General features: G+C 37.3%; 1 protein-coding gene across 1 annotated transcript in view; it reads right to left on the reverse strand.

The window, feature by feature from the left end:
* Positions 1 to 25,703, reverse strand: part of MYOM1 (myomesin 1) — a 149,087-nt gene that overhangs the window by 37,293 nt on the left and 86,091 nt on the right. Inside the window, exons 19-24 of the mRNA XM_081802546.1 lie at positions 24,991 to 25,112; positions 23,520 to 23,807; positions 21,210 to 21,406; positions 13,426 to 13,552; positions 10,641 to 10,825; positions 8,384 to 8,498 (exon numbers count right to left, since the gene is read on the reverse strand). Coding sequence (XP_081658672.1) covers positions 8,384 to 8,498; positions 10,641 to 10,825; positions 13,426 to 13,552; positions 21,210 to 21,406; positions 23,520 to 23,807; positions 24,991 to 25,112 — 1,034 coding nt within the window. The remainder of the gene's footprint in view (positions 1 to 8,383; positions 8,499 to 10,640; positions 10,826 to 13,425; positions 13,553 to 21,209; positions 21,407 to 23,519; positions 23,808 to 24,990; positions 25,113 to 25,703) is intronic.

Below are 25,703 nucleotides of genomic sequence, written 5' to 3' on the forward strand. Positions count from 1 at the left end.
GAACACATCCAAAACTGTACATTTTCCTCTCACCCACACATTTTTATTTTTGATGTCACATTTTGCATCTTTTTATTTATGCATCCCTTAATTAATTATTGTGGTTTTAAATTTATTTTACTTTTTTCTGTCATTTAACCTTCATACTTGCTTTATAAGGAATTGATCCACTATCTTTATGTATTTACCTTTTCCAGTGAGATTTTTACTTTCTTATATTTTCTTATTATTAATTAGTGCCATTTCTTTTTTGTTTAAAGAAGCCTCTTTAACATTTCTTGTAAGGCCAGTTTAGTGGTAATGAACGCCTTTAGCTTTTGCTTATCTGGAAAACTCTTAATCTCTCCTTCAATTCTGAATGATAACATTGCCAGGTAGAAAATTCTTGGTTGGGAGTTTTTTCCTTTTAGCACTTTTGAGTATGTTATGCCACTCTCTTCTGAGTTGCAAAGTTTCTGCTGAAAAATCTGTTGATAGCCTTATGGGGTTTCCCTTGTACATAGTAAGTTGCTTTGCTCTTGCTGCTTTTAAGATTCTCCCTTTAACTTTTACCCTTCTAATTATTATGTGTCTTAGTGTGAATCTCTTTAGGTTCATTTTATTTGGAACTCTCTGGGATTCCTGAAACTGTATGTCTGTTTCCCTCCTCAGATTAGGAAAGTTTTCAGCCATATTTCTTCAAAAATTTTATAGCCCTTTCTCTCTCTCTTCTCCTTCTGGCACCCCAGGATTGCAAATGTTATTCCTTTTGATGTTCTCTCAGAGATCCCTTAAGTTATGTTCATATTTTTAAATTCTTTTTTCTTTTTACTACTCTGGGTGAATTCTTTTTTCTTTTTTTTAAGATTTATTTATTTATTAGAGAGAGAGAGTGTGTGTGTGCGTGCGCACATGAGTGGGGGAGGGGCGGGGGGAATCTTCAAGCAGACTCCCCTCTGAGTGCAGAGCCCATCCAGGGCTCAATACCATGATCCACGAGATCATGACCTGAGCTGAAACCAAGAGTTGGATGCTCTACTAACTGAGCCACCCAGGTGCCCCTCTCTGCGTCAGTTCTATTGCTTTGTTCCAGCTCATTGATCTGATCTTTGGCTTTATCCGGTCTGCTGTTGAATCCCTCTAGTGTATTTTTCAGTTCAGTTATTGTATTCTTCAGCTTTGTCACTTCTATTTGGAACTTTCTTATATTTTCTGTCTCTTTGTTGAGGATCTCACTGTTAACCCATTCTTAACCTGAGTTCAGTGAACATCTTTATGATCATTACCTTAAACTCTGTATCAAGTAGATGCTTATCTCCAGTTCATTAATGTCTTTTTCTGATATTTTCTCTTTTTCTTTTACTTGGTACATATTCTTCTGTCATTTCATTTTTTCCTGACTCTCTGTGTTTGTTTCCATGTATTAGGCAAATCAGCTACATCTCCCAGTCTTGAAGGAGTGTAGAAAATGTCATGTGGAATGCAGCAGTGCAATCTCCTCTGACTGCCAGAGCTGGATGATCAAGGGGCACCCTCTGTGTGGACTGCATGTACCTACATGCAGTGGCAGCTCTGTGTCTGCAGCTCGGTGTGGGCAGGGTTGGTGTCTGGCCCAGCTGCAATGCATACATAATTGTGGTGATAGTGAGTGCTATTGGTTGAGATTTATATAAATAAAAGGAAAAATAAAAAATAAAACTATATTTGGCACTTAATGTTTAAAAATCAAATACTCACTAAAACTTGCATTTGATTGGATTTTCATTTTTCAAAAAGTTGCACTGGTGTTTAATTTATCAACAATAAGATTAAAATCTAAAAGGGGGGGCGCCTGGGTGGCTCAGTCGTTAAGCGTCTGCCTTCGGCTCAGGTCATGATCCCAGGGTCCTGGGATCGAGCCCCATGTCTGGCTCCCTGCTCTGCGGGAAGCCTGCTTCTCTCTCTCCCACTCCCCCTGCTTGTGTTCCCTCTCTCGCTGTGTCTCTCTGTCAAATAAATAAATAAAATCTTTAAAAAATAAAAAAAATAAAATCTAAAAGGGCTGGGATTTTGTCTTCCATATTTTCCATACATATTTACATGTGCAAGGGACTGGATTGAAAAAACAGATTTAAAATAAAAATGTCAGCTTAGAATTGCAATGTTTACCTTATTTGAACTTGTCTAATTAAAGCTTATGTATAACACCAATATTTTGATAAACAGTCAAGATGAAATAAAAGTATCGACAAGAAAATATTATAATCACAGTGGGTTTCCTCCTTAATTTTACACTCAGATTCCAAAGCTTGGTCTCTTCCATGACAAATCAGTAATGTGTCAACTGGTTCAAAGAATCACTCTAAAAGTAATCATAATCTCAAGCTTTTGAAAAATCAAATTCACTGCAAATATTTCAAATACCAGTTATGTAAGCCTATTTCTTGAGCTCTGCAACAATTCTCATTAGAATACAGTGTTTAGTCAAAGTAACTGCAGGGAAGTTTAAAAATATCACTGTGTAAACAGAAAACAAGGTTATTGTCTTAAAATGATCAATGCAACAACTTATAGCTTGTCCTTATTTGTCACATTGATTATGATGCTGATACCATCCAATCTTTCAATGCTTTTCAAATTCAAAGCTTTCTACTACTATTTAGTTTTAATTAATTTATTAACATAGTTCTTTGAATAAAGATATTTATAAGCCAAATATTTTACAATCTTACTCTAATGGGAGATTGAATTGAGATGGCCTTCGGAAAAAAGGTAGACTCTTCCTGTGTTCTGGGTTTACAGAGAAAATAGCATTTTGGGAAAATACTTTAAAGAAATTATATGGGACAACAAAGAATAAATATGAGGACAAAAAGACATCTCTTGGAAAATTCAAAGCAGATTAAACAACTTAAAAATGAGCTCAGAGTTTCTTGTATCTGAAAAGGAAGGACATGTTGGCTTATATATTCCTCTTTGTATGATGAAGGAAGTAACTATGTTCAACTGGAAGGGCTAACTTTTCCACATATTAAAATCTAAGAGGAAGTTCAATAGTGGAATTCTGTAAATAAAGGAGTTCTTAAAATATAATGGGCAAAAAATTCTATAGCAATTTTTAGAAAGATGTATGATATTCAAATGGATGATTCTTTTTATAAATACTCTAGAAAAAAACAAGAGCAAATATAATGCCAGCATTTTTGTTTCTTTTTGTCTGGTTTCAAGTTTTTATTTAAATTCTAGTTAGTTAACATAATGCCAGCATTTCTAATAGGCCCAGGCTAATCCCCTGAACCATGCCTGTGTAGATGGACCTAGTGCAGTGTCAGAGTCAAGAAAGGTGTAGTTACAACATCCTCAAATTTTCCTTTTAGAATGTCCCACGGCCTATTTGAGTTTTTGCCAAGCACAGAGCTACTGTCACTTCATGGTTGAACTCATAAATATCTGAAGAGCTATATTCTCTAAAGCTGATTAATGTATGATCAAAATGGCTTAGATACTTAACTGGCAGGCAGTAAATTTGCTATTCTGCTGTCAAAGTCAAGGCTTCCCTATGGATGTTCTCATCTGGATGAAAGGCCATCCCACTCTCCCACAGAGTTAGGTTGGAAAATTGGAGCACAATCTGTCAGGACTTAGATTTTCTCAAAAACGACCTTTGAATCTGCTCAAGAACATGAAGAATTCAGGTAAGAACACAGGAGATTTGGCTATAGAAAACTGAATGAGATTATTTTGGTCTAAAAAGGATTGAAGAAGAGTTGTCTTGAGTCTGCTACCTCAACCCTACCCTACACAAATCCTTGATACGGACACAGGGGGATACCAGATTGTGTGGAATGGCATTTCAATGGTCCCTTCAGGTGTGCCACCACACCCAGTATGTGAATGAGTTAAGGTACAGCGCAGGGCTAAAACGAATGATTTGGAAATTAACTGTCCCTCCTCTCCAAAAAATGATTTAAAAAAAATAAAATTTGAAAGCTAAAATGAAATCACAGTAAACTGTTCATATTCCTATATATTTCATAATCTGATATGCAAATTTTTCTCACATAATTTAGTCTCTTACATCAGCATTAATAGATTGTTTTTACAAGCTTTAATTATTTGTGCTTTTCCATGGTGTGTGTGTGTGTGTGCTCGTGCAATGTTTAAAAAACTGGAGAGTGGGACAGAAGAGAAGCAGATAGAATTGAATTAATGTCATCAGACACATGTGATATTTAGCTCCTCTATGTTTAAGACCAAAACTGCTGGCTGACCTACCACTTTGGTACCCACATCATGGCCTCCATTACAAAATATCTAGAGTTAAGTTTACACACTGTGGCTATAAAAGAGTCATACTCATTGGCCAAAACATGGTAGTCATCCATTATTTTTTTCATTTAATAAATGACTACCACATACCAGGTACTAGGCCCTCGCATACAGGGAGAAAAGACACACAGTTCCTGTTTTGAAGGAGCCCACAGTGTAAAGCAAAGTTCACAACCCTGGTTTCATGCTAGAATTACCCAAGCGGCTAAACAAACAAACAAAAATGAACCTATGCTCAGTCCTGGAGATTCTGATATAATTGGTCTGCAGTGGAGTCTGGGCGGAGTCAGTATTTTCAAAAAAAGTTCCTGGCATGATTCTCATGTACAGCTAAGGTTGAGGACTACTGTTTTAATGGGTGAAAGAGAACAGTCAATAAACAAATACAAGGGAAATTTTCTAACTGAAGCCAGTTGAGCTTAACAGGCAGCCTGGCTTCCTGCTCTGAATCCTTCAAAACTCCACCTCTAGGCGACTGAGCACACGTTTGCCTTCTCAGTCCTGCCAGGTTCTATGACCAACCAGTTTTCAGAAACTGGAATTGGTTAGGAGGTTGTTAACTCAATCAATCCTTCTAGTGTTGCGTTCTTCTAACCTGCCTTGCTCCTAGTGACTAAGTCCTAACTTCTGGTAGCCGGTTTCTGCTTGGGACTCTGCCTTGTGTTTGGGCCCTCCTGTGCATCGCCTGAATTCTCCTGCCTGCTGCTGAGTCTCTGGTAACAATACCTGCAGCCTGGACCGCCAGTCATTTGTTGCCCTCCAGATCACCTGCCACACCTTGGCAGGTCTTTCTTTTATCTCCCATCTGATCTGGCTCATCTTGCCTCTGCCTCGCCTTCCTGCCCCAGGCTTGATGCAATCAACACATACTATTTGAAAAATATCAAATGTCAAGAACAGAAGTACCCTTTATATACCAACAAATCTACACTAAATGTTTTTCAGCTTATTCTTCTTATAGGCTTTTTTTTAGCTTAATAGACTTCTTGGTAAAGCATGATACACTGGGTTCATTTTTCTGGGTCCTCATTGGCAGAACAACTGGACATTCTGGCAGGGGCTGAGCTGTATCTGCTGGCATATTCATTGACTTCAAAGGGAGACCAGTGATCCTTCCAACCCTGGTGGATTAAGTTAACTTTCAACTCAAATTCAGATTACAGTTGGGATATCTTGTTAGACCTATTTGAGGCTTGCTGTTACACGATGAGCTTTATTTTCTGAAATTTTAATAATAGATTCCAAAAGAAGTTGTTCTTCTGCAATAGCAATCCAAATTTCACACCCCAAATCTTGAAATTGGTAACATGCTTCCCCACCCCTGCCCTATCCATTCTAACATAAAATAAATATCTGGGTAAAAGTAAAATATTGGTATTTAAGAAAATTATTAAATACAGACAACTTCACACTACATGTAAGTTTTTACAGGGACTATGAAACCCCAGTTTATAGCCTATTCGGGTATGAGAAATATTTTATGAACATCTATCATAGCTCTCATCACACACCATGTTGTAAGCTCTGAGTTTTCCACCTAGATTGTAAGCCTGGTTCAGAGTGATGATATCGTATTCCTCTGCTCCTGTTGCCCATGCCTATTGTGCTGACACATCATAGCTCCTTAAGAAATGTACGTCCCGGGCGCCTGGGTGGCTCAGTTGGTTAAGCGAATGCCTTCGGCTCAGGTCATGATCCTGGAGTCCCAGGATCGAGTCCCGCATCGGGCTCCCTGCTCGGCAGGGAGTCTGCTTCTCCCTCTGACCCTCCCCTCATGCTCTCTCTATCTCATTCTCTCTCAAATGAATAAATAAAATCTTTAAAAAAAAAAAAAAAAAGAAATGTACGTCCCAAGAATGAATGTGCTTGTTGCATATGAACAAGTCCATGTGTCTCCTGGGTTTTGGTGCTCCTTCATGCTGAAGCACTTTGACTTTGTACATCCTAGGATTTTTTCCTAGGCTGTGAGCCAAAGACTGGCTCCATCTGGTGCTGTTTTGTGGATCAATGTCTGCAGCTGTTCTTTGTAGTTATATTCTGGGAATGGAATGACCACAAAAAATGACTTCCAAATCAGTGAAACGAAACTCTTCACCCACAAGCTCATCAGAAGATCATTTTCTGGTGGTCAAACTTCCATAGTGTTAGTTTTATTAATGTCATACCTGGCCACCTGCCATTCTGAGGCTATGGAGGAGAAACTAAGAAATCAATTGAACCTTTCTTCAGTTGATCAGAGTTGGAATCCACTGCCTCAAGGGTGCTTTTAGCTGATCGATGATTAGGTGAAGAGTTTACCTCTATGGTGACCTAAATGTTCTTATTAAGAGTCTGCAGTGGGATCAGTTTGCAAGTCCATTTGTTTCTATTTCCTTACAACTGGCAACTTCAGAGTCTGATTCCTATATGAATATATCCTGGCGTCTTCAGGTGTTGCCTTTTACCTGGTGTATATGTGCCTAGTGTTTTCCTGTTTTCTCATGAAATTTTGCAAAAGGGACTTATATGAGGTGTGGCACTTTCTCCAGACAACTTCCACACTTGTGTATAAGGTCATTTTTCACACCCAGGTCTTAGAGGGTAGTTATAAGAGTAGTTGAAAGTAGGTTATGAAGTAATAGCATGAGAAGGGTAGATACTTCCTAAAAGAATACTTTTGACATACTTTTCAAGTAATATGCAGTGAGAGCAAAAGTTTCTATGTTTACTTTCTTTCCTTATCATAAAAATAAATACATTATATATATCTACTCTTTATTTTAATCTGAAAATCGAGGTGTATTGAAGTGAACATGCTTGGACTACAATGAAGGCAAACTTAAAATAACTGGTTAATAGGTTTTTATCCTCTCTCATTTCCAATGCTTTTTTAGAAGTTATTTTTTATTGATTTATAACTGGCACAATATTACATTAATTTCACATGTACAATGTAGTGATTCAATATTTATGAAGTGATCACCTTGACAGGCCTAGTTATCATCTGTCACTATACAAAGTATACAAAATGATTGCCTATATTCCCTATGCTGACCATTATAGTGCTTTCCTTAATGTAACTTCTATGAGCTGAAATACATAATAACTTTGAAAAGCAACAGAGATTAAATGACAAAATAAAAATAAATAATTATTATGTAATAATCTGAAACTATTTGCACAGTGAACACTGTAAAGTTTGTTCACATAATAAAAGGGAAGACTGTCTTCCTTAGTCCAATCATGGCATCTCTTCAAACTGGGAAGTGTAAGTTCCTGCCACTCTATAGATCATCCAGTTAAAACTGCTGCTAGTTTTACCCAGGAGTCAGCAAACTATGGTCTGCAGGCTAAATTTGGCCCATTGCCTCTTTTTGTATGGACTGCAAGCTAAGAATGGTTTTTACATTTTTAAACAGTTAAAAAAAATCAAAAGAAAATTAATATTTCAAGGCATGTGAAAATTACTTAAAATTTAAATTTCATAATACATGTAATATATAATGCATATAACTGGCACAATAAAGTTTTATTAGAACACAGCCCTGCTCATGAGTTTATGTATTATCTATGGCTGCTTTTGTGCCATGGCAGAGTTGATATTGTGACAGGGACGATATGGACACAGAGCTGAAAATATTTACTATCTGGTCCTTCACAGAAAACATTCGCTGACCCCTGGCTTAACTTAATAGCTACAGTTATATAAATTCTGCTTTTGTTTAAGAATCATGCTTGTTCACTAGGCTGTTCAGCTTCTCCTACAACTGGGAAAATACGCTTGTAGGACTTAATGGCCACAGTATAGTAACAGGAATAACGTCCCAGGAATGTATGCTTGAAATGGTCAGTCCAAGAAACATAATTTGATCAAGAACTTCCCCGTTTTTAGGTATAGACCAGAATAGCCCTGGATCACTTCAAACCTGGTTTACCCCTGTCCTAAGAGCGCCTATGATGCAATAATGACTCACGTCCGCAAGCCAAACTTATCAACTATTCAGATAGCATACATTGATAATTTTGGAAATTAGGAAAAACATAGAAAGTAAGATTGAATGTTGCTTTGGTATCTTACACAGATGAGATTAATTTTAATGAAAGCGTAAAAGCTCACCTGGACGGGTTTCTGCCACAACAGGCCCAGCAAGGTCTGATGGCTTGCTGACACCTGCCTGGTTGACGGCTCGGACACGGAACACGTAGCTGACGCCCTCCTGGAGGCCTTGTACCTGGAAGAAGCAGGCATAGAAGTGATGGGTGCTCCATGTCATTTAAACAGAAGTGTTCTTCGTTCGTACATACAATTTCATTGTAGAGTTCAACTTCTCCCATTCGTGGAACTCTATCTCCCATCTTCACTTAAGGTTACCAGATTAAACTTTTTAACATGTACATTTTTTTCTCCACCTCAGGCCTGAAATTTTTCTGAATATAAAACATCCAGAAGAGTGAATCTATATCACAATAGGTATGAAGATTATAGGATATCTCTACTTCTTTATGCCTATATTATTTGAATTTTTCATCATGAGCAGGTGTCCGTTTTATAATCAGAAAAGTCAGTAAGTCTATTTTCACTTTAAAAATTGTGGACAAATGGGGCGCCTGGGTGGCCAGTCAGTTAAGCATCTGCCTTCGGCTCAGGTCCTGGGATCGAGCCCAGCATCGGGCTCCCTGCTCAGCAGGGAGCCTGCTTCTTCCTCTCCCACTCCCCCTGCTTGTGTTCCTGCTCTCACTATCTCTCCCTCTGTCAAATAAATAAATAAAATCTTTAAAAAAAGATTTAAAAAGTCTTTAAAAAAAGACTGTGGACAAACTCTAAGATAATTTCCTTACAGGAAATTCACCTCCCAGTTTGTGAGGCACATTCAACCTCAATGTCAGTCTCTCTCCCTCTTTCCTATATTCGCCTCTCTTCTTTTTCTTTTTTCAAATGAGTGAACTTAACCATTCTTTGATATGTTTAAACTGTATTATTTTTTCTTCCCGCCCATTTTTTCTGGGCTGTTGGTCCCCTTTGCTTGGCGCTTAACCTGAGTCAAGTCCAGCCTCAGCTCTTGGGATCCTGTGCTGCGGCAAATTGAAGATTTGGAAATTATCCTGGCCATAAATATACACCATCACCATCCAGGATGTGTCTGACTTTTATTTTACACTGTCCTTTGGGAGTTTCTTTGAATCTAGAGGCCTCCTGACTCATTTAGACAACCAAACAGCATGCTAACTTCCTGACCTTCCTTTACCTTTTTCTCTTCCCCATGAAATGTGACCTTTCCTACCTCCTCAAGGTTTTGTAAGGGGCTGGGGAGCTCACTGGCATATGCTAAGATGAGTTGATGGCATATTTAAAGGTCATCTCTCTTGGAGGATATATTTATATTTTTTATGGGGACAGTAAATACCTCAACCCTGGAGAGAGGCTGACAGATGGCATGGACTTTAGTCCACAGTGGCAGGTCAATGGGAGAGAACTTTTAGAGCAGGCATACTCTGAGTAGCTTCCAAGGCTCACCCCCTCTAGGCAGTGGCTTATTCTGGCAACAGATCGGACTGCAAATGAAATGCAGTGTGCTGCTTTCTGTATGATTGTGGCGAAGCCACACTTCATTCTAAGTCATAAGAGTCAGAATCATATTTCCCACAGTTTCTGAAGCCCTAGTGTGGATTTCAGGGTCTCCAGGTGTCACTGCTGACATAGGAGAAAACATTCTTTTGAGATATCCATTTGTTACAAGTGAGATTCAGTGGCTTTAGCAGAACAGTCTCTGGTAAATGAAGTTAGGAATTTGTTCAATTACAACACTTTAGAGGAATCTGGAAGGCAAAGATGCGGATAAGGGTGAGGATTAGGTCCGAGTTGAGTGAACCCATTCCACTAGCCTCTGGGTGCTCACGTGAGCATAAGCTTGAGGGAGCCCATGAAGTGAGACAGAGCGTGACTCAAAGGAATCAGCAGGTAAAGCCTTGCTGGCATGAATGCTATGAAAATAACACCCTCAAATCAAAAACCATCCTCAAAAAAAAATCAGAGGAAGAAATGAGAAAGTCACCCTTCTAAGACCGTGAGTAACAAAAATGTGAGGTGGGTAAGTAGAGGCAAGGAGGGAAAGAAGAGAGAGGAGGGAGCTTGTGGAATATTTTCTGAAGCTAGGCTAAGGGATTCAGGTTAAATATAACCAAATTGCTTTAAGCACCAGAAACTCCCCCCATCCCCAGCCACTGCTAAATGGAATCTTACGAGGAGCCCAATATATGAAATAGACCACAGCAGAAATGTTGTGTTTTATCTTGCTAACTTTAAAGTTAATATCATTTGGGGAGCATTTCTTCTTTTTAAAAAAAGGTTTCTCAAAATATGAGCACCCTCTTACCCTCAGGTACGTGTTTTTAATAGCTGCTTTGTTGAGTCCTCGCCATTGGCTATCCTTGGCCTTGGCCTCCTTCAAGTCCACAAAGTAACCAGTGACTGGAGTCCTTCCAGAGTGGATAGGAGGCTTCCACTGCAGAACCAGGGAGGTTTTCCTGACTTCACTATATTTGACACTGTGTGGGGGTCCTGAAAAAGAGACAGAGAGACCAATGTATACAAATCATAACGTAGATGACAAAATGCAAATACGGGTAAATCTAGAACCACATCTGAAGTCTTAAAGCTGAATCCAGTGTTCTTCTTTTGTGAAATCTACCATTCCTGTAGAAATAGGTATTTTGTGTTCATTTTGTGTCACGTTTCCTCAATGGCTCTACATCAACCTACTAAGTCCCTTTCTGGGCAGCAGGTGGTTAGAGCCAATTCAAAGTGCCCCCCACTCCGAGGCTGGATGAAAACTTGCCTTCAGGGTGTTCCTGGGCTTGTGGTCCTCATCTTTTATCAAGAACAGCTTAATTTGGTTGCAGGTTCAGTTTCAGATTATTTTTGGATGGTAATCTGAAAATTACCCTAAACCTCAAATGAGGATGAAGAAAGCAACCCTATTTGATGGCATATGAATATAGATAGTAATATTTCTTTTATAGGAAAAAGGAATATATTACAAAATAGCTCCGCTCTGGAGGGAAATCTTTTCCATAAAGCAAATATTCTATCTAGGAGTAAAAACAAACTACAATTACAGTTTACAAAGAACTTTCACCAAAACAAATAAAATCAATCCCGTGGGTCCCAGCTAAACACTGCTATTTATATTTATTTATCTCATTCATCCTTAAGACAACAGAAAACTCAAAGAAGCCAAGTAACTTGATCAACCTGTTTAGGAAGAAAGCCAAATGTCTTCCCTGCCCATGTGCTCTTTGCACTCTTGGGAGAATCCAAACTACTAAGTGATCTCCCACATCTTTCCATGACCACCAGCTGCTATGTAGGTGATATATTTATTTTCTTTTTTCCTGACCTTTTTTTCTTTTAAATAACTGATTTCTAACCAACCAATCAAAATCCCCTGAACTGACTCATGGTGCCCTAAAAGCCAGCTACAAACATATGCTATGCAATGCTTTTGCATTTTGCAATTAATAGCTCAATATTTGTGGGGCCCTGTCCCTTGGCTTAACCGTCATGGGTATGTGTCATCCTTGCCTTCCGACAAGGTAAGAGGTTTAAATAACATGGTAATAGATTTAAATAATAACATCAATGCCTTGTAATAGTGTGTCATGTTCTGTTTCGCAAAGAGGATTTTAAATCATTTTCTTGTGCCATCCTCAGAACCCCATGAGGCATCCAAACAGGTAGTACTCACCCTACAACCTCTTTTGCTAACTACATCTCTTTCAATCAAAACATTTTCCACAAGCCTGCTCAGTATTTCTTAGTCTCTAGTCACTCATATTTTAACTTTATTCAGGAATTGCAAGAATTTAAAAACAGATCCACTTTTGTGTAGGTGAGAGAAAGAGCTTAAGAAATACCAACTGGCTTAAAGGAGGTGCAAGGAAAGGCAGCATGTTTGCCCTGTATATTTACTGAAGTTGAGTGAGTGCTTGAACTTCTCTTGGGTTTCTCTTGTAATCTCTTTATTCACACTTGATGGAGAAGTGATGCAAACAGAAGCTCTCTAAGAAAGGCAAAAATGATGGTTCTTCAAGGGCACTAGCGTTTCAAGTAGAGGAAGAGGGTGGCATCAGGGACAGGGCTGGATCTATCCAGTATGCTCCAGCATGGCCTTGTGTTCTAATGTGGTCGATACTGCTGCTATACCAGTTGTTACGTATGTTGAATATTAAACCCAAGTGGGAGAATCTAGTCATCCTGTGGCACTCATTGGGTCTGTGAAGTTGGTACTGTTGGAAGCAAAATAAAATCACCCACCAAATACATTAATGTCTTGCTAGTTTGAAACTTAACGGCTTAGTAAATTTATTTGTATTCAATTTTTTAATTAGTTCAGTGTTGTCGCTATGTTTTAAAAAGCACAGGTAAATGTTTCTACCTTCTCCCCATTTTCTTCCCTGTTCAGCCAACCACCCACTATGGCAACCTTCAAAGGAGAATATTTCCAGCCAGTTTCAGGAAATTTATTGTGATGCAGAGTTGAGACAAAAGTGTAGAGAGATCAAAAGGACTGGAGAAGCGGAGAAAGTCCAGAACTTAAGTCCTAGGCAGGCATGTTAAGTCTGCCTACATAATATAATAAAGAGCTAGCAGCAAGGGAGGAGAGAGACAACAAGGAAGAGGAGCTACATTGGCTGAGCTTGGAGAGAGAGATTTGGGGGAGGTTGATAAATGAAAGGTTCCAGCACAGTGGGAGAATGCATGAGAATTAGGGAGTACAGGAAGAAGTTTTTGAGACCTTTTGTTGTGGGATACGAATTGGATGCTCTTCAGTGGTCTTTATTAAGAAGCACAAACAAAAATGAGAATTCCTTTTCAATGATCATTGGAACTCAGATTTGTGCTTCTGTTAATCTTATTCCAAGCAGAGGTATAACTATGAGGGCTCTAGGATTTATTTGGAATACAAGCACAAGAAATCATAGTCAGTTTTATATTGGCACCTATTATTTAATAGGATTATAAAAATATCTCAGGTAAACAAAAGAGAATTCTTTTCCCTTAGGAGCTGTCTATATGGCACTTAAATTTACTTCCAAGTTGTAGGTTCTTTTGAAAGAAACCCCAAGCCTCAGTGCTGAGAAATGTTTTTCATGATTTACCTGGAACAGCAATGGTCCACTCTTCACATTTGAAGCATTTGCTTACTGCTGAGGGCTCTCCCAACCCAGCGATGTTCATGGCTGCCACTTGGAACTGATACACCATGTTTTCCTTCAAGTTGCTAATCTGCAACATGACAATATCACAGAGAGGGGATGTTGATTCAGGTTTTTTTTTTAAGTTGTTCAATATTTTGTTTACTTACCTCCTGTGTTGCACACACCCTGAAGTGACCCCCAATGAGTTATACCCTTTTGTAATCTACTCCCCTTGAGTGTGGGTGAAGCCTGTGACCTGCTTCCAACCAAGAGAATATGGCAAAGGTATTGGAATATCACCCTGTGATTGTTGTTCCATCATATGGAAAAGGAGAGAGGATATTACAGATGTAATTAAAGTCCCTAATCAGTGGATTTTTGAGTTCATCAAAAGGGAGATTATCCTGGGTAGGCCTGATTTAATCAGATGAAAACTGTCAAAATGGGGTTTGGGACTTCCATGATGAGAACACTGTCCTGATGGCATTGAAGAAGTGAATGCCAGGTTGTGAACTACCTAGCCACTCAAATTTGGAGAAGGGCAGCCTCTAGAAGCAGAAGGCCCCAGACTTACAGCTGAAAGAACTAAATTCTGCCAATAACTGAATCAGCTTGGAAGAGGAACTCAGCTCCAGAGTAGAATGAGCCCAGCTGACATCTTTGTGAGAGCCCAAGCAGAAGACCCATCTAAGCCATGCCTAAACTCCTGACTCATGGACACTGTTTTATAACAAATTAATAGAAAATTAATGCTTGTACAGATGAAAATTAAAAGAATTCTAAGCTAGGAATCAAAATATTCAAAATCTTGTCATTTTTGTGCTCCCTATTGACCTAATGTTTTCTATATCCCTCAGAAGAAATTGGGTTGTGGTAAATATATGTGATAAAGTAATGAATGTGAAACATTTGCAAAATAGAAATGATGGAATATATTAGTGTGAAAAAAATCCATGGACTATACACAATCCTTTGAGCATTAAAAATGCTTAATAAATGGGGGCGCCTAGGTGGTTCAGTCAGTTAAGTGTCTAACTGTTGATTTCAGCTCAGGCCATGATCTCAGGGTCCTGGGATCGAGGTCCAAGTCAAGATCTGTGCTCAGGGGAGTCTGCTTGTCCCTCTCCCTGTGCCCCTTCCCCCCCTCCCCCGCTCATGCTCTCGCTCTCTCTCAAATAAGTAAATAAAATCTTTTTAAAATGCTTAATAATGGGGTGTCTGGGTGGCTCAGTCATTAAGCGTCTGTCTGCCTTCGGCTCAAGTCATGATCCCAGGGTCCTGGGATCGAGCCCCACATTGGGCTCCCTGCTCTGTGGGAAGCCTGCTTCTCCCTCTCCCACTTCCCCTGCTTGTATTCCCTCTCTCACTCTGTGTCTCTCTCTGTCAAATAAATAAATAAAATCTTAAAAAAAAATGCTTAATAATGGAGGTATTGATGGAATCAGCTGAATTAACAAAGCTTACCTATTGTATGACTTAAGACAAGGCAAAACAAGTATATATCTATGATCCAGTCTACACCTGATTTGATCATGAAGTCATAAGTTCATCTGCAAGAGGGCTTGTCTTGCCAGTTATTTAGGGTATAAGGTGAATATAATGGCTATATGTTATGGTAACAGAATAATACAAACTCCCTTTTTGATTCACACACACATGCACACACATTCCCTTTAAGAAGGGAAGATCTTTTTAATTAAGAGGAAACCATCATGTAGATAACTTGGATCTAAAAGTACTTTATTCAGGTACAGGGCTGTTTTGGGGCTCCATTAGTATGACCAACCATTCCAGTTTTCCTGGGACTATGGGGTTTCTAAGGATGTAGGCGATATAGTGTTGAAATTAGGAGAGTCCTAGGCAAATGGGAAAAGTTGGTCATTCTAGGCTTAGGTGAAATACTGTGGCATGGGACTTCTTTTTCTGGCAATGGTGAACTAGGCTACAGAGATTGTCTTGCTAAAAAATTCAAAATCCTAGATAAAAATATCTTTTAAAAATCTTTTCAAAAGCATCAAATTAATGTCAAGATGTTACAGAATTGGATGCCTGGGTGGCTCAGTTGGTTAAGTGTCTGCCTTCAGCTCAGGTTATGATCCCGGTGTCCGAGGATTGAGTCCCACATCCGGCTCCCCACTTAGCAGGGACTCTGCTTCTCCCTCTGCCCTTCACCCTGCTTATGCTCTCTCTCACTTGCTCTCTCTCGAATAAATAAATAAAATATTAAAAAAAAAAGACGTTACAGAATTATCAGGACAGAATAAAGGGAAATAGGAAACCAAAAAAAAAGATAAGTGGAACACAGAAGTAGCTTTTACCTTGGGGATAGTTGCCAATAAAGAAAAATTTGACCTTTGGTTTTGATTATCTCAAAAGCAGAGGAACTCAGAAATCAAAGCCTAGACCCAACCTAAAAAGGGGATAATAAAAGGGAACCCTCTACAATTAAGATGGAACCCTAAAGGGCTTTACTCTTTGGGAGTAAAGTTGAATTAGAAATAAACCTGCCTTTATACAGTGCAAATTCACATTGCTTGATTGTCCAAAAAAATAAAGTCTTGTATTTGATTTAAGAAAAAACTTAACAGGGTGCCTGGGTGGCTCAGATGGTTAAGTGTCTGCCTTCGGCTCAGGTCATGATCCCAGGGTCCTGGGATCGAGTCCCACATCGGGCTCCCTGCTCCTTGGAAGCCTGCTTCTCTCTCTCTCTCTCTGTCCCTCATGAATAAATAAATAAAATCTTTAAAAAAAAAAACAAAAACTTAACAGGTGGTATCCCCAGGCACCTTGCAGAAGCAAAAACAAATCCTCTACAGAGAAAGATGCCTTCATCCTAAAGCTCAAATTATTCATGCAAATAATATTTTAATGACAATGAGCAGCACATAATCAAGAATAACCAAGCATAGTAAACAAGATACCATGAGCCAGACTACAAAACCAAAGATAACAGATACAGACCTGCAAAGATATTAGATGGTAGAATCATCAGACATAGATTAGAAAAACAGCTATGCTTACTATGTTTTAAACATAAAATATAAACTTAAAATATCTGCAGGACTAATCCTGAAACTAATATTACACTATATGTTAACTAAGTAGAATTTAAATAAAAACTTGAAACATTAAAACAATAAATAAAATAAAATATCTGCAGGAGACAGCAAACTATAAAATATTTTGTAAAATGTGACCTAAAAAGGGAAAAATACAATAAGAGAAAAATAATGGATGTGTTTAACAGGAAATCAGATGCAAAAGAAGAGCAAATTTGTAAACTAATGGAAAGTTATAAGAAATTACACAGACCACAGTGCAGAAAGACACAAAGATAGGAAAGAGAGAAGAGTGATTAATAGACATGGAAGACAGAATGAGAATGTCAAATACATGTTAACTAGAGTTTCAAGAGGAGAGGGGAGAGAATGGGGCAGCAACAATATTTTAGGAGATAAATGGCTTAGAATTTTCCAGAAAGGTCTTCCTGAAAAAATCCAACCCACAGATTAAAAATCCTCCTCATGCCAAAATCCTAGGCAAAGGCATTTTTTAAAACCTATACCTAGACACATAATATTTTAACTGTAGCACACCAAACATAGTGAAAATATTAAAAGCTATCTAAGAGAAAAGACAACTCTCAAATGAGCAAACAGACTAAAAGCTGACATGTCACTGGCAACAACGAGCCAAAAGACAGTGGAATATACCTTCAAAATATGAAAGAAAATAACTACCATTATATAATGTTTTGTCTAGAAAAAATTTTTTGGAGAATGAAGAAAAAAGTTATTTTCAGACAAAAATGAAGAGTATGTACCTTCTGAATACCCTAACTAAAGAACATTCTAAACTATTTAATTTAGATGAAAGGAAAGTAATCTCAAATGGAAGGTGAAAGATGTGAAATTAAAAGCAAATAAAATCTTAACTAAAATAATTTAGATAAACTTAAATAATTATTGACTATAAAACAATAATAACAATACTTTTGGTTTAAAAAATGAGTTAAAAGCACATATACAATAGTATACAAGTTGGGAATAGAATAAATGGCTTAGGTATTCTGAGGCCCTATTTTTCTTAGACAAGGGTAAAGCGATAGAATTTAGACTGTTAATTTGCTCACTGTAATTTCTAGAGTAACCACCAAAAACAAACACAGAAACCCAGAATCTATAGCTTTCAAGGAAGCGTAGAGGGAGAAAAGGGGATGGCTGAAGGAAAAAACATAACTATTCAAAAGTAGTCAAGGAAGGACAGAAAATGAAACAGAACAGGTAGGACAAAGAGAAAGCACAAAATAAAGATGATTGGTTTTTCCAAAAAGTAGTAGTAACATTAAATACTCTAGTTAAAAGACAAAGACTCTCAGGTAGGAAAAATATCCAACTCTATACTATTTTTAAGAGACACATATAAAGCACAAAGTTAAAACTAGAAAGTCAAAGGATGAAAAATTATATACCATGTAAACACCAACAAAAAGAAAATTGATTAATTTATATTAAAACAGATAATATAGACTTGAAGGCAAAATATATTGTTAGTGATACAGAAAATCACTTTGTATACATCTAACAACACCCCTTCAAAATATATAAAGCAACATTTGAATTGGGTGAATTTTATGATATGTGAATTATATCTCAATAAAGTAAGATTAACCTGCAATTTTCCCTTTCAGTACTATCCTTGTCAGGTATTTGTATCAAATTAACTCTAGTCTCAGGATAATTTCACTCATAAACATAGAAGCAAAAATCCTAAACAACAATAAGCAAAAAAAAAAAAAATCCAGTAATATATAGAGTTTACATAATGTCCAGCTTAGATTTATGCCAGGAATGCAAGGTTATTTTAACATTAATTACTAGAATATACTACATTAAAACTAAAGGGAAAAATCATATAACCATCTCAATAGATTCAGAAAAAATATTTCATAATTTTAATTAATTCTTAACTAGGAACAGAAGGAAACTTCCTTTAGCTGATAACAGATGTCTATCAAACACTGATAGTAAATATAATACTCAATGGTGAAATGTTTTCCTTTAAGACAAAGATCAAATCTAGAATGACCAAGATCACCACTTCTATCAATATTTTGTTAAAGATTTTAAGCAGAAAGTTAAGAAAATGAAGCAAAAAATATAAAATTTGGAAATGAAGAAGTAAACAGTCATTTACAGATGATATGATGATTTACAGAGAATCAAAAAAAGCTCATAGGTAACTTAAAGAAATAATAAGAAAATTTAGTAGAGATCTATACATAACAATGATATGTAAAATCAATACATAAAATGATGTATATTTCTCTATTCCAGCAATAACAAAATGATATAAAAACATACCATTTAAACACTGAAAATATGTAATACCTATAAATAAATAACAAATGATGTGCAAAACTTCTATAGATAATTATAAAACTTTACTGAGAAACTTTAAAGACCAAAATAAATGGTGAGAAATATCATGTTTATGTATTAGAAGACTTAATATTTTAAAGATGTCAATTATTCCTCAATTTATGGATTCAATGCAATCCCAATCAGAATTCTAAAATGTTTTAGTTTAGTTTAATTCTGTTTATTGTGTTTGCTTTTGCTTGTCCTTTTTTGGTAGAACGTGGTAACCTAATTTTACAATTTATATCAAAGTGCAAAGGGGCTAAAAATAGCCTTGGAATTAAAAAATAAACTGAGATAACTTGATCTACCAGTTATCAAATTTGCTATGAGTGGTAATGATTAAATTAATGTGGTACTGGTCCAGTGGTAGACAAACAGCAGTGGAACAAAATAGAAAACACAGAAGCAGACACGTGCATCAAAGAAACGTGATACATGATACAGATAGTCTAGCAGAATAGTAGAAAAAGGACAAACTTTTCAATAGATGAGACAACTGGGTGTCCCTACAGGGGAAAAACAAATGTTGACCTTTACATCACACACAAAATGTATAGGTGAAGTAATGACTTTAATGTAAGTGGCAAACCAGAGAGCTTTTAGAAGATAATCTAGTAAAATATCCCCATGACCTTGGAAGGCAAAGGCATCTCTTAAAAAAAAATTAAAAAGGCAGAGCAATGAAGGGGGGGAAAACAGAGGGGGAGACGAACCATGAGAGACTATGGACTCTGAGAAACAAACTGAGGGTTCTAGAGGGGAGGGGGTGGAGGGATGGGTTAGCCTGGTGATGGGTATTAAAGAGGGCACGTACTGAATGGAGCACTGGGTGTTATACGCAAACAGTGAATCATGGAACACTACATCAAAAACTAATGATGTAATGTATGGTGATTAACATAACATAAAAAAAAAAAGGCAGAGCAAAGACACAGAAAATGTTGTTAAGTCTGGCTATCATGAATTAGTGTTGTTACTATAAAGAGAAGAAAATACTAGCCAATGAGCAGGAAAGATAGACACAGCTTCCACAGCTACCAAGGATTTTAAGCTCAGAATATATAAAGAACTTCACAAGTCAGTAAGAAAATCTATTAGAAAAATGGGCAAAGACTCTGTACAGGCATGTTATAAATGGAGATTTCAAAATGGAGTATGTATATATAGCAAATGATATTCAGACTCATTTGACACCCAGATTGTCAAAACTGAAAATGTGTGATACCAAGTGTTAGAGGGATGTGCAACAATGGGAATTCTCATACTCTTCAGAAAAATAGTATAGACTTATCTACTAAAATTGAAGATAAACAGATTCTCTGGCCCAGCAATTCTACTTCTAGGTAATAACCTAGAGAAACTAGTGCATATATATGCCAGCAGACATACACAAAAATGTTCATAGCTACACTGTTTGATATAGCTATAAATGTGAAAATGCCCAAATATCAATCAATAACTGAATGGAAAAGTATATTGTGAGACACTCATATAATAGAATACCATAGAGTAATGAAGTCATAGCTACACACCAACATGGAAGAATCTTAAAAATACAATTTTATTTTATATATTCTTGTTTTATTCTTTATGTGTTCAGAATGTGTGTGATATTTCTTAAGTTTTAAATGTTAGATTTAAAAACTGTGCCATTGAGTTTGGGAAAGCATCATTCCCCCAGCCTCACCCTGCTCTTGCCCTCACAGCCTGGGGTCCTGGGAGTGTTGGAGGGTGACTTTCCTCTAGCTGACAATACTCCAAAGAGGGGAGCCATAGCTATGGCAACAGTGAGACTCAAGTACCCTGAGATGGGCAAAGCAGTGAAGAAAAGAAATCTGTGGTTAGACACATGTGGACCATCCCTTCGTGGCTATCAGAGCCACTATGGTGGGGGAACCTTCACAGGTGGTGAGCTGAGGGCCCATGTCCCATTATCCTTTGTGATTTGAATGCTGAAAATGAAAAATGCAGTCACTTGGATTCTGGGACCCTTGAAACTAGCAGCACACTGGTTACAGATATTTTGTAAGTTTTGAAATAACCATTAATTTTTACCATAAGTAAACATTTTATAGTGAATATTCTAGGAAGTTATTATGTTTATGTGTATGAATCAGAAAATACAAATCCTTCCTGCTCAGTCAGATTACTTCTATTTATCTTGGTATATTTTTGACAAAAGTCCATGTCATTGTAGACAATGGACACCGGAGAAATGACATGAATCATTTACAAGGCGCCGAGTGTGGGTGTGGATGTGCATGTGAGTGCAAGGGAGCATGTCATCATTTATATGACTCCACACTACAGAAGGTCATTTACCTTATATGCCTCATCACTGACAGCTTTGATGTTGGCTTCTCTCCATCTTCCTGGTACTCCATCAATTACCTCACGATAATTCACATAATAGCCAGTAATTTCAGCCCCTCCAGTCTTATCTGGTTGCTTCCATCCAAGAACCATTGAGTCACGAAAACTTTCAAGACAAGTGATATCACAGGGAGGAGATGGTGCCGCTGTTGCAATATGAATAGCAAGTGAGTAGACAGAATGCATTTATGATTTTATGTACATTAAGCTTGCTTCATTCGTGCCACGTGTGAGGGCCCTAGGGTCTTGCAGTATAAAACTAAAATGTGAGACTGATCTGTAACTTGGCACCCAGTTTGGTGTATGAGAAAAAAACTAACACACAGTGAAAAGCGTACTACAATTATTATTCCACTGCCCCCCCACTTCCACGGAAGAACAATTTTTGAAATACCAGAAGCAAAATGGTGCAATATTCTGAAAAATGATTCTGTTCCCCATAAGAAGAAATATTTTCCCCAATATATATATTTTTGTTTCTTTATGTGGTTTTGTTCTTATTTGCTCCTGGAGGAAAATGAAGTAATGTATATCAATTTCTGCCTCAATGTGCTTATGGAGAATCTCCATGTTATTTCCAAATGGTTAGCATTTCACCATTCAGGCATACATACTCTTGTGAGACCTTACAACTAAACAAGTTCTGTCTACACACAGAAAAAAATCTTATTTGGAGCTCAGCTAAATGCCACCTTAAAAAAAATTAAAAAAAAAAAAAAGAAACAGGCACAATCTGCCATGTGATTTTTTTCTCTTAATATATAATATCTTTTGCTGCATTATTTTTAACCTGATATTGGACTATTATTCATGTAGTACAAAATACTATATAGCTGTCACTGTGGTTATTAGTTCCTAGCCAGAAAAATATCTGGAGGATATTTTAAAAGTCTTCCTTCATTCATGTGGCTTCTGATCAACTTTTTATCCAACTACTAAATTAGGGTTTTTGATAAAGAAAGAGAGGGTCTTGGGGTGCCTGGGTGGCTCAGTCATTAGGTCTGCCTTCAGCTCAGGTCATGATTCCAGGGTCCTGGGATCGAGCCCCGCATCGATCCTGCTCAGTGGGAAGCCTGCTTCTTCCTCTCCCATTCCCCCTGCTTGTGTTCCCTCTCTCTCTGTGTCTCTCTCCGTAAAATAAATAAATAAAATCTTAAAAAAAAAAGAGAGAGAGGGTCAGATGATGAAAAGAAATCCATCTAGATGTGCAATAACATCGAAGGGTTTTCTGAATATTTATTTGGATTACAGAAAAAAAAACTATTTATTCTTATTCAAGTCTTAGAACAATAAAGATTTAAAAAATAAAATACATTTGTTTCTCCCTCCCCCTCACCAACCTCCTTCATTCTTTACTTAAAAAAAAAAAAAAACAAAAAACAACTTTCCCTCTCTTACTCTTCCTATTACAGAGCAATACTGAATGTGAATTCTCTAATGAATATCCCATTTTGAGTTGAGGAGACAATAAAGGTTCAAAAAAAAAAAAAAAGGAAGTGAGAGAAGTTGGGGGTGGAGTATCAGTATATGTTTATCATTTCATTTTTATTTGCTAAGAAAACACTGTCACCTAGAATATATAAGCCACAAGTACCAAATATCCTAATAAGAAAATTCTGAGCTTACTGATAAATAGTCTTAAATAAATCAGTTCTGGGAATGTGATTCATATAGCACAGAATTTAGCTTTATGTGATTATGATACCCTGTTAAACTTTTCATGGCACCTCAAAGAGATAACGTTACTTATATTTATTTGAGTTAAATATAAAGGATAACTTGAAAACCTGAAGATGAACAATAGAAGTTAATAACTATGATCCTGATAAAATGTGACTTCTTTGTAAAATATTTTTCCTATATATGTATTGAACATGAATATTTCAAAGGACCCCACATAGGCTGTGATTATCAAATTCTTCCTGCTCTCAGCTCTAATTTTCTTAGTGAAATGAGGCCAAAGGTAAGTCTGCCTGAGAAACCAAAAAGGACTCTATAACCAAATTATTTTAAATATTCTATTAAAGAAGAAAATATTCTATTGTCATCAAGCACAGTGAAGTATATATAAAAGCCAAACTCATATAAAATTACTTTTACAACTCATTAGACAAAAGTATTGCAAATGGATAGCTGAAAACATGTCAAATGAAGAATAAACATAGATGAAAGTGAACACAGATGGAAGAATGTGATCTAGACAATGAGGTGAGGACACTGATGGAGACAGATGAACAGTTGTACTCTTTCGACGCTCACCTATGTCCTTCTTCTTTTTCAGAGGGTCAGACTTACTTTTCCCCTTACCATCTGCCTTCCGTGGTAATGGGGTAAGCTCTTCCTGAACTGTTTCACTTACTTTACTCACTTCTGTTTGGCCCAGGTTGTGAGGGCTACTGGGTAGTGAAGGTTTGTTAAGTTTGCTACCAAGCAAAGCATCTTTCTTAAAGGTTGGCTGGGAGGCTTCATGCATGCCTCCCCTGGAGTCTGTTAGTCCACCAGGTGTATCATTCATTTCAGGCCACACATCGGAAGACACGCCTCCCCCTATAATCACCAGATAACAACAGAAACACTTTAAGCCCAGACACAGTATAAATTGTTCTTACTTAATAGAACAAAGGGAAAAACAGGACCACAAGCAGAACAAAAGTAATCTTAGTTTAATGGAAACCACTCAGATTGGCAGGAAATATGGAAGGCATACGTTTCACATAATTTACACCTAGGAAACAGTTCAACTTCTCCATATTCTGGGAAAAGAAGAAATGAGAACAGAAAACCACAGACAGAACAGGAATTGTTTTGATTTGCAGAACCCAAGTATATATAAGAAAAAAGCAAATCTCCGACATTTTTTGAAAGATATTAAGTCCTATTATTCAACACAATGAGGGGAGGAAAGGATCATAAAGTGCACAAGGCATATATTAAAGATCCTGATTTTATAACAGAATTATGTACATTACTGAACTATTAATGGCCTGTACCTCCCAACCTCAAAAAACATGGTCACTATTGTCCATATTATAAGGAATATTAAAAAGTAATACGGCATGATAACCGAAGATAACTGGTATGAAATAATCTTTCCTTTCAAATATGGGTTACTCTATCACAGACTTCATTTTTGGTGCTCTGAACTACCTGGGTCCCTTCCCTACTTTATGTAAGATTGGGAGGCACATCATATACATACATACAATTACTTTGTTACCGGTTTTATTCTATTGGTTACTTTGAGAGCAGAGATGTAGCATATGATTAAGCAACCACATGTGTCTCGCACAAAATTTATAGTTTATAAAAAGCATGTTAATGTGTTGTTAGTGAAAACAAGCCAGGCTTTGTCACAGGTGAAATGGCTTTTAGGTACAAAATATCTGTGTTATGGGTGATATACCACTTCAAGGAACCGGATGGCCCTCCACATCCCCAGGATGAGCACGAAGTTAGAATGGAGTTTCACACAGTGGGAAATATCTGAGGAAACTCGGACTCATGAAGATGACAAGGCTATGGATGCACAGAATCTGATAAGTGATGAAGATCTGTAAAATGACGGCTATGGAAGGTTAGCTGTCACCTGGAGTCAGAGAAAATGATCATCTGAGGATGGAATCATCAAGCAATACTAGAAGCTTTAGACAATTTCTGGAGAGGATGGTATCTTCCTTTGTAACTTACAAAAATCCATTTTTAACTACCAAGTTATGCATAAGGAACTTACCAATAGCAGCTTTTACTTCAATCACTTCTGAATCCTGGGAATATTCACTAAGTCCTGCTGCATTCACTGCTCTGACCCGGAAGATATAACTCTGACCAGTCGCCAATCCATGGCAAGTAAATCTAAAAGGAAAGGAAGTTTTAGAAGTTTTTCCTAGGGGGAAAATTAGACAAGATGGTTTTAGCTTAACTGAATGATCTGGCTTTATAAAAACAATTCGTTTTCTAAAAGGAAGATGTACAGAGATCAGGTAATGTATGTGCTTTAGACAAGAAGGCAGCTAATTAAGGCAATTTTCTAAACTCACTCCATCAAACAATGCAGAGTCCTGGCTTTCCCCTGAATAAGTACCTTAACTATTCCGAGCCTCTGGTGTGCGCATCAGTAAAATGGGGATAATAATGCCTCCATGATAATTTTTGTGTAAAGATTGGCCATAAAGTATTTAAAGTACCTATTTCAGGGCCTGGCATATAAGAGGCATTTAATAAATAATAGGTGGTATTAACACTGTTAATGGCTATTTCAGGTATATACTTATGGCTGTAAGGCATTGGCTGCTCCTTGTTACAGAGGTCTAGTTACTGCTTCCCTGCATGCCAGGGAAGGTATAATTACTTGAGAAATTACACTAGAATCTGAAAATAGAATGAAATATGGATTACCATTTAGATGTAAGGATCCAGTCATGAGGTGTGAATCCATGGGCAGTT

This window comes from Leptonychotes weddellii, chromosome 13, assembly GCF_054177405.1.
Source record: "Leptonychotes weddellii isolate Sample4059 chromosome 13, ASM5417740v2, whole genome shotgun sequence".
In the NCBI taxonomy this organism is placed as follows: Eukaryota; Metazoa; Chordata; class Mammalia; order Carnivora; family Phocidae; genus Leptonychotes; species Leptonychotes weddellii.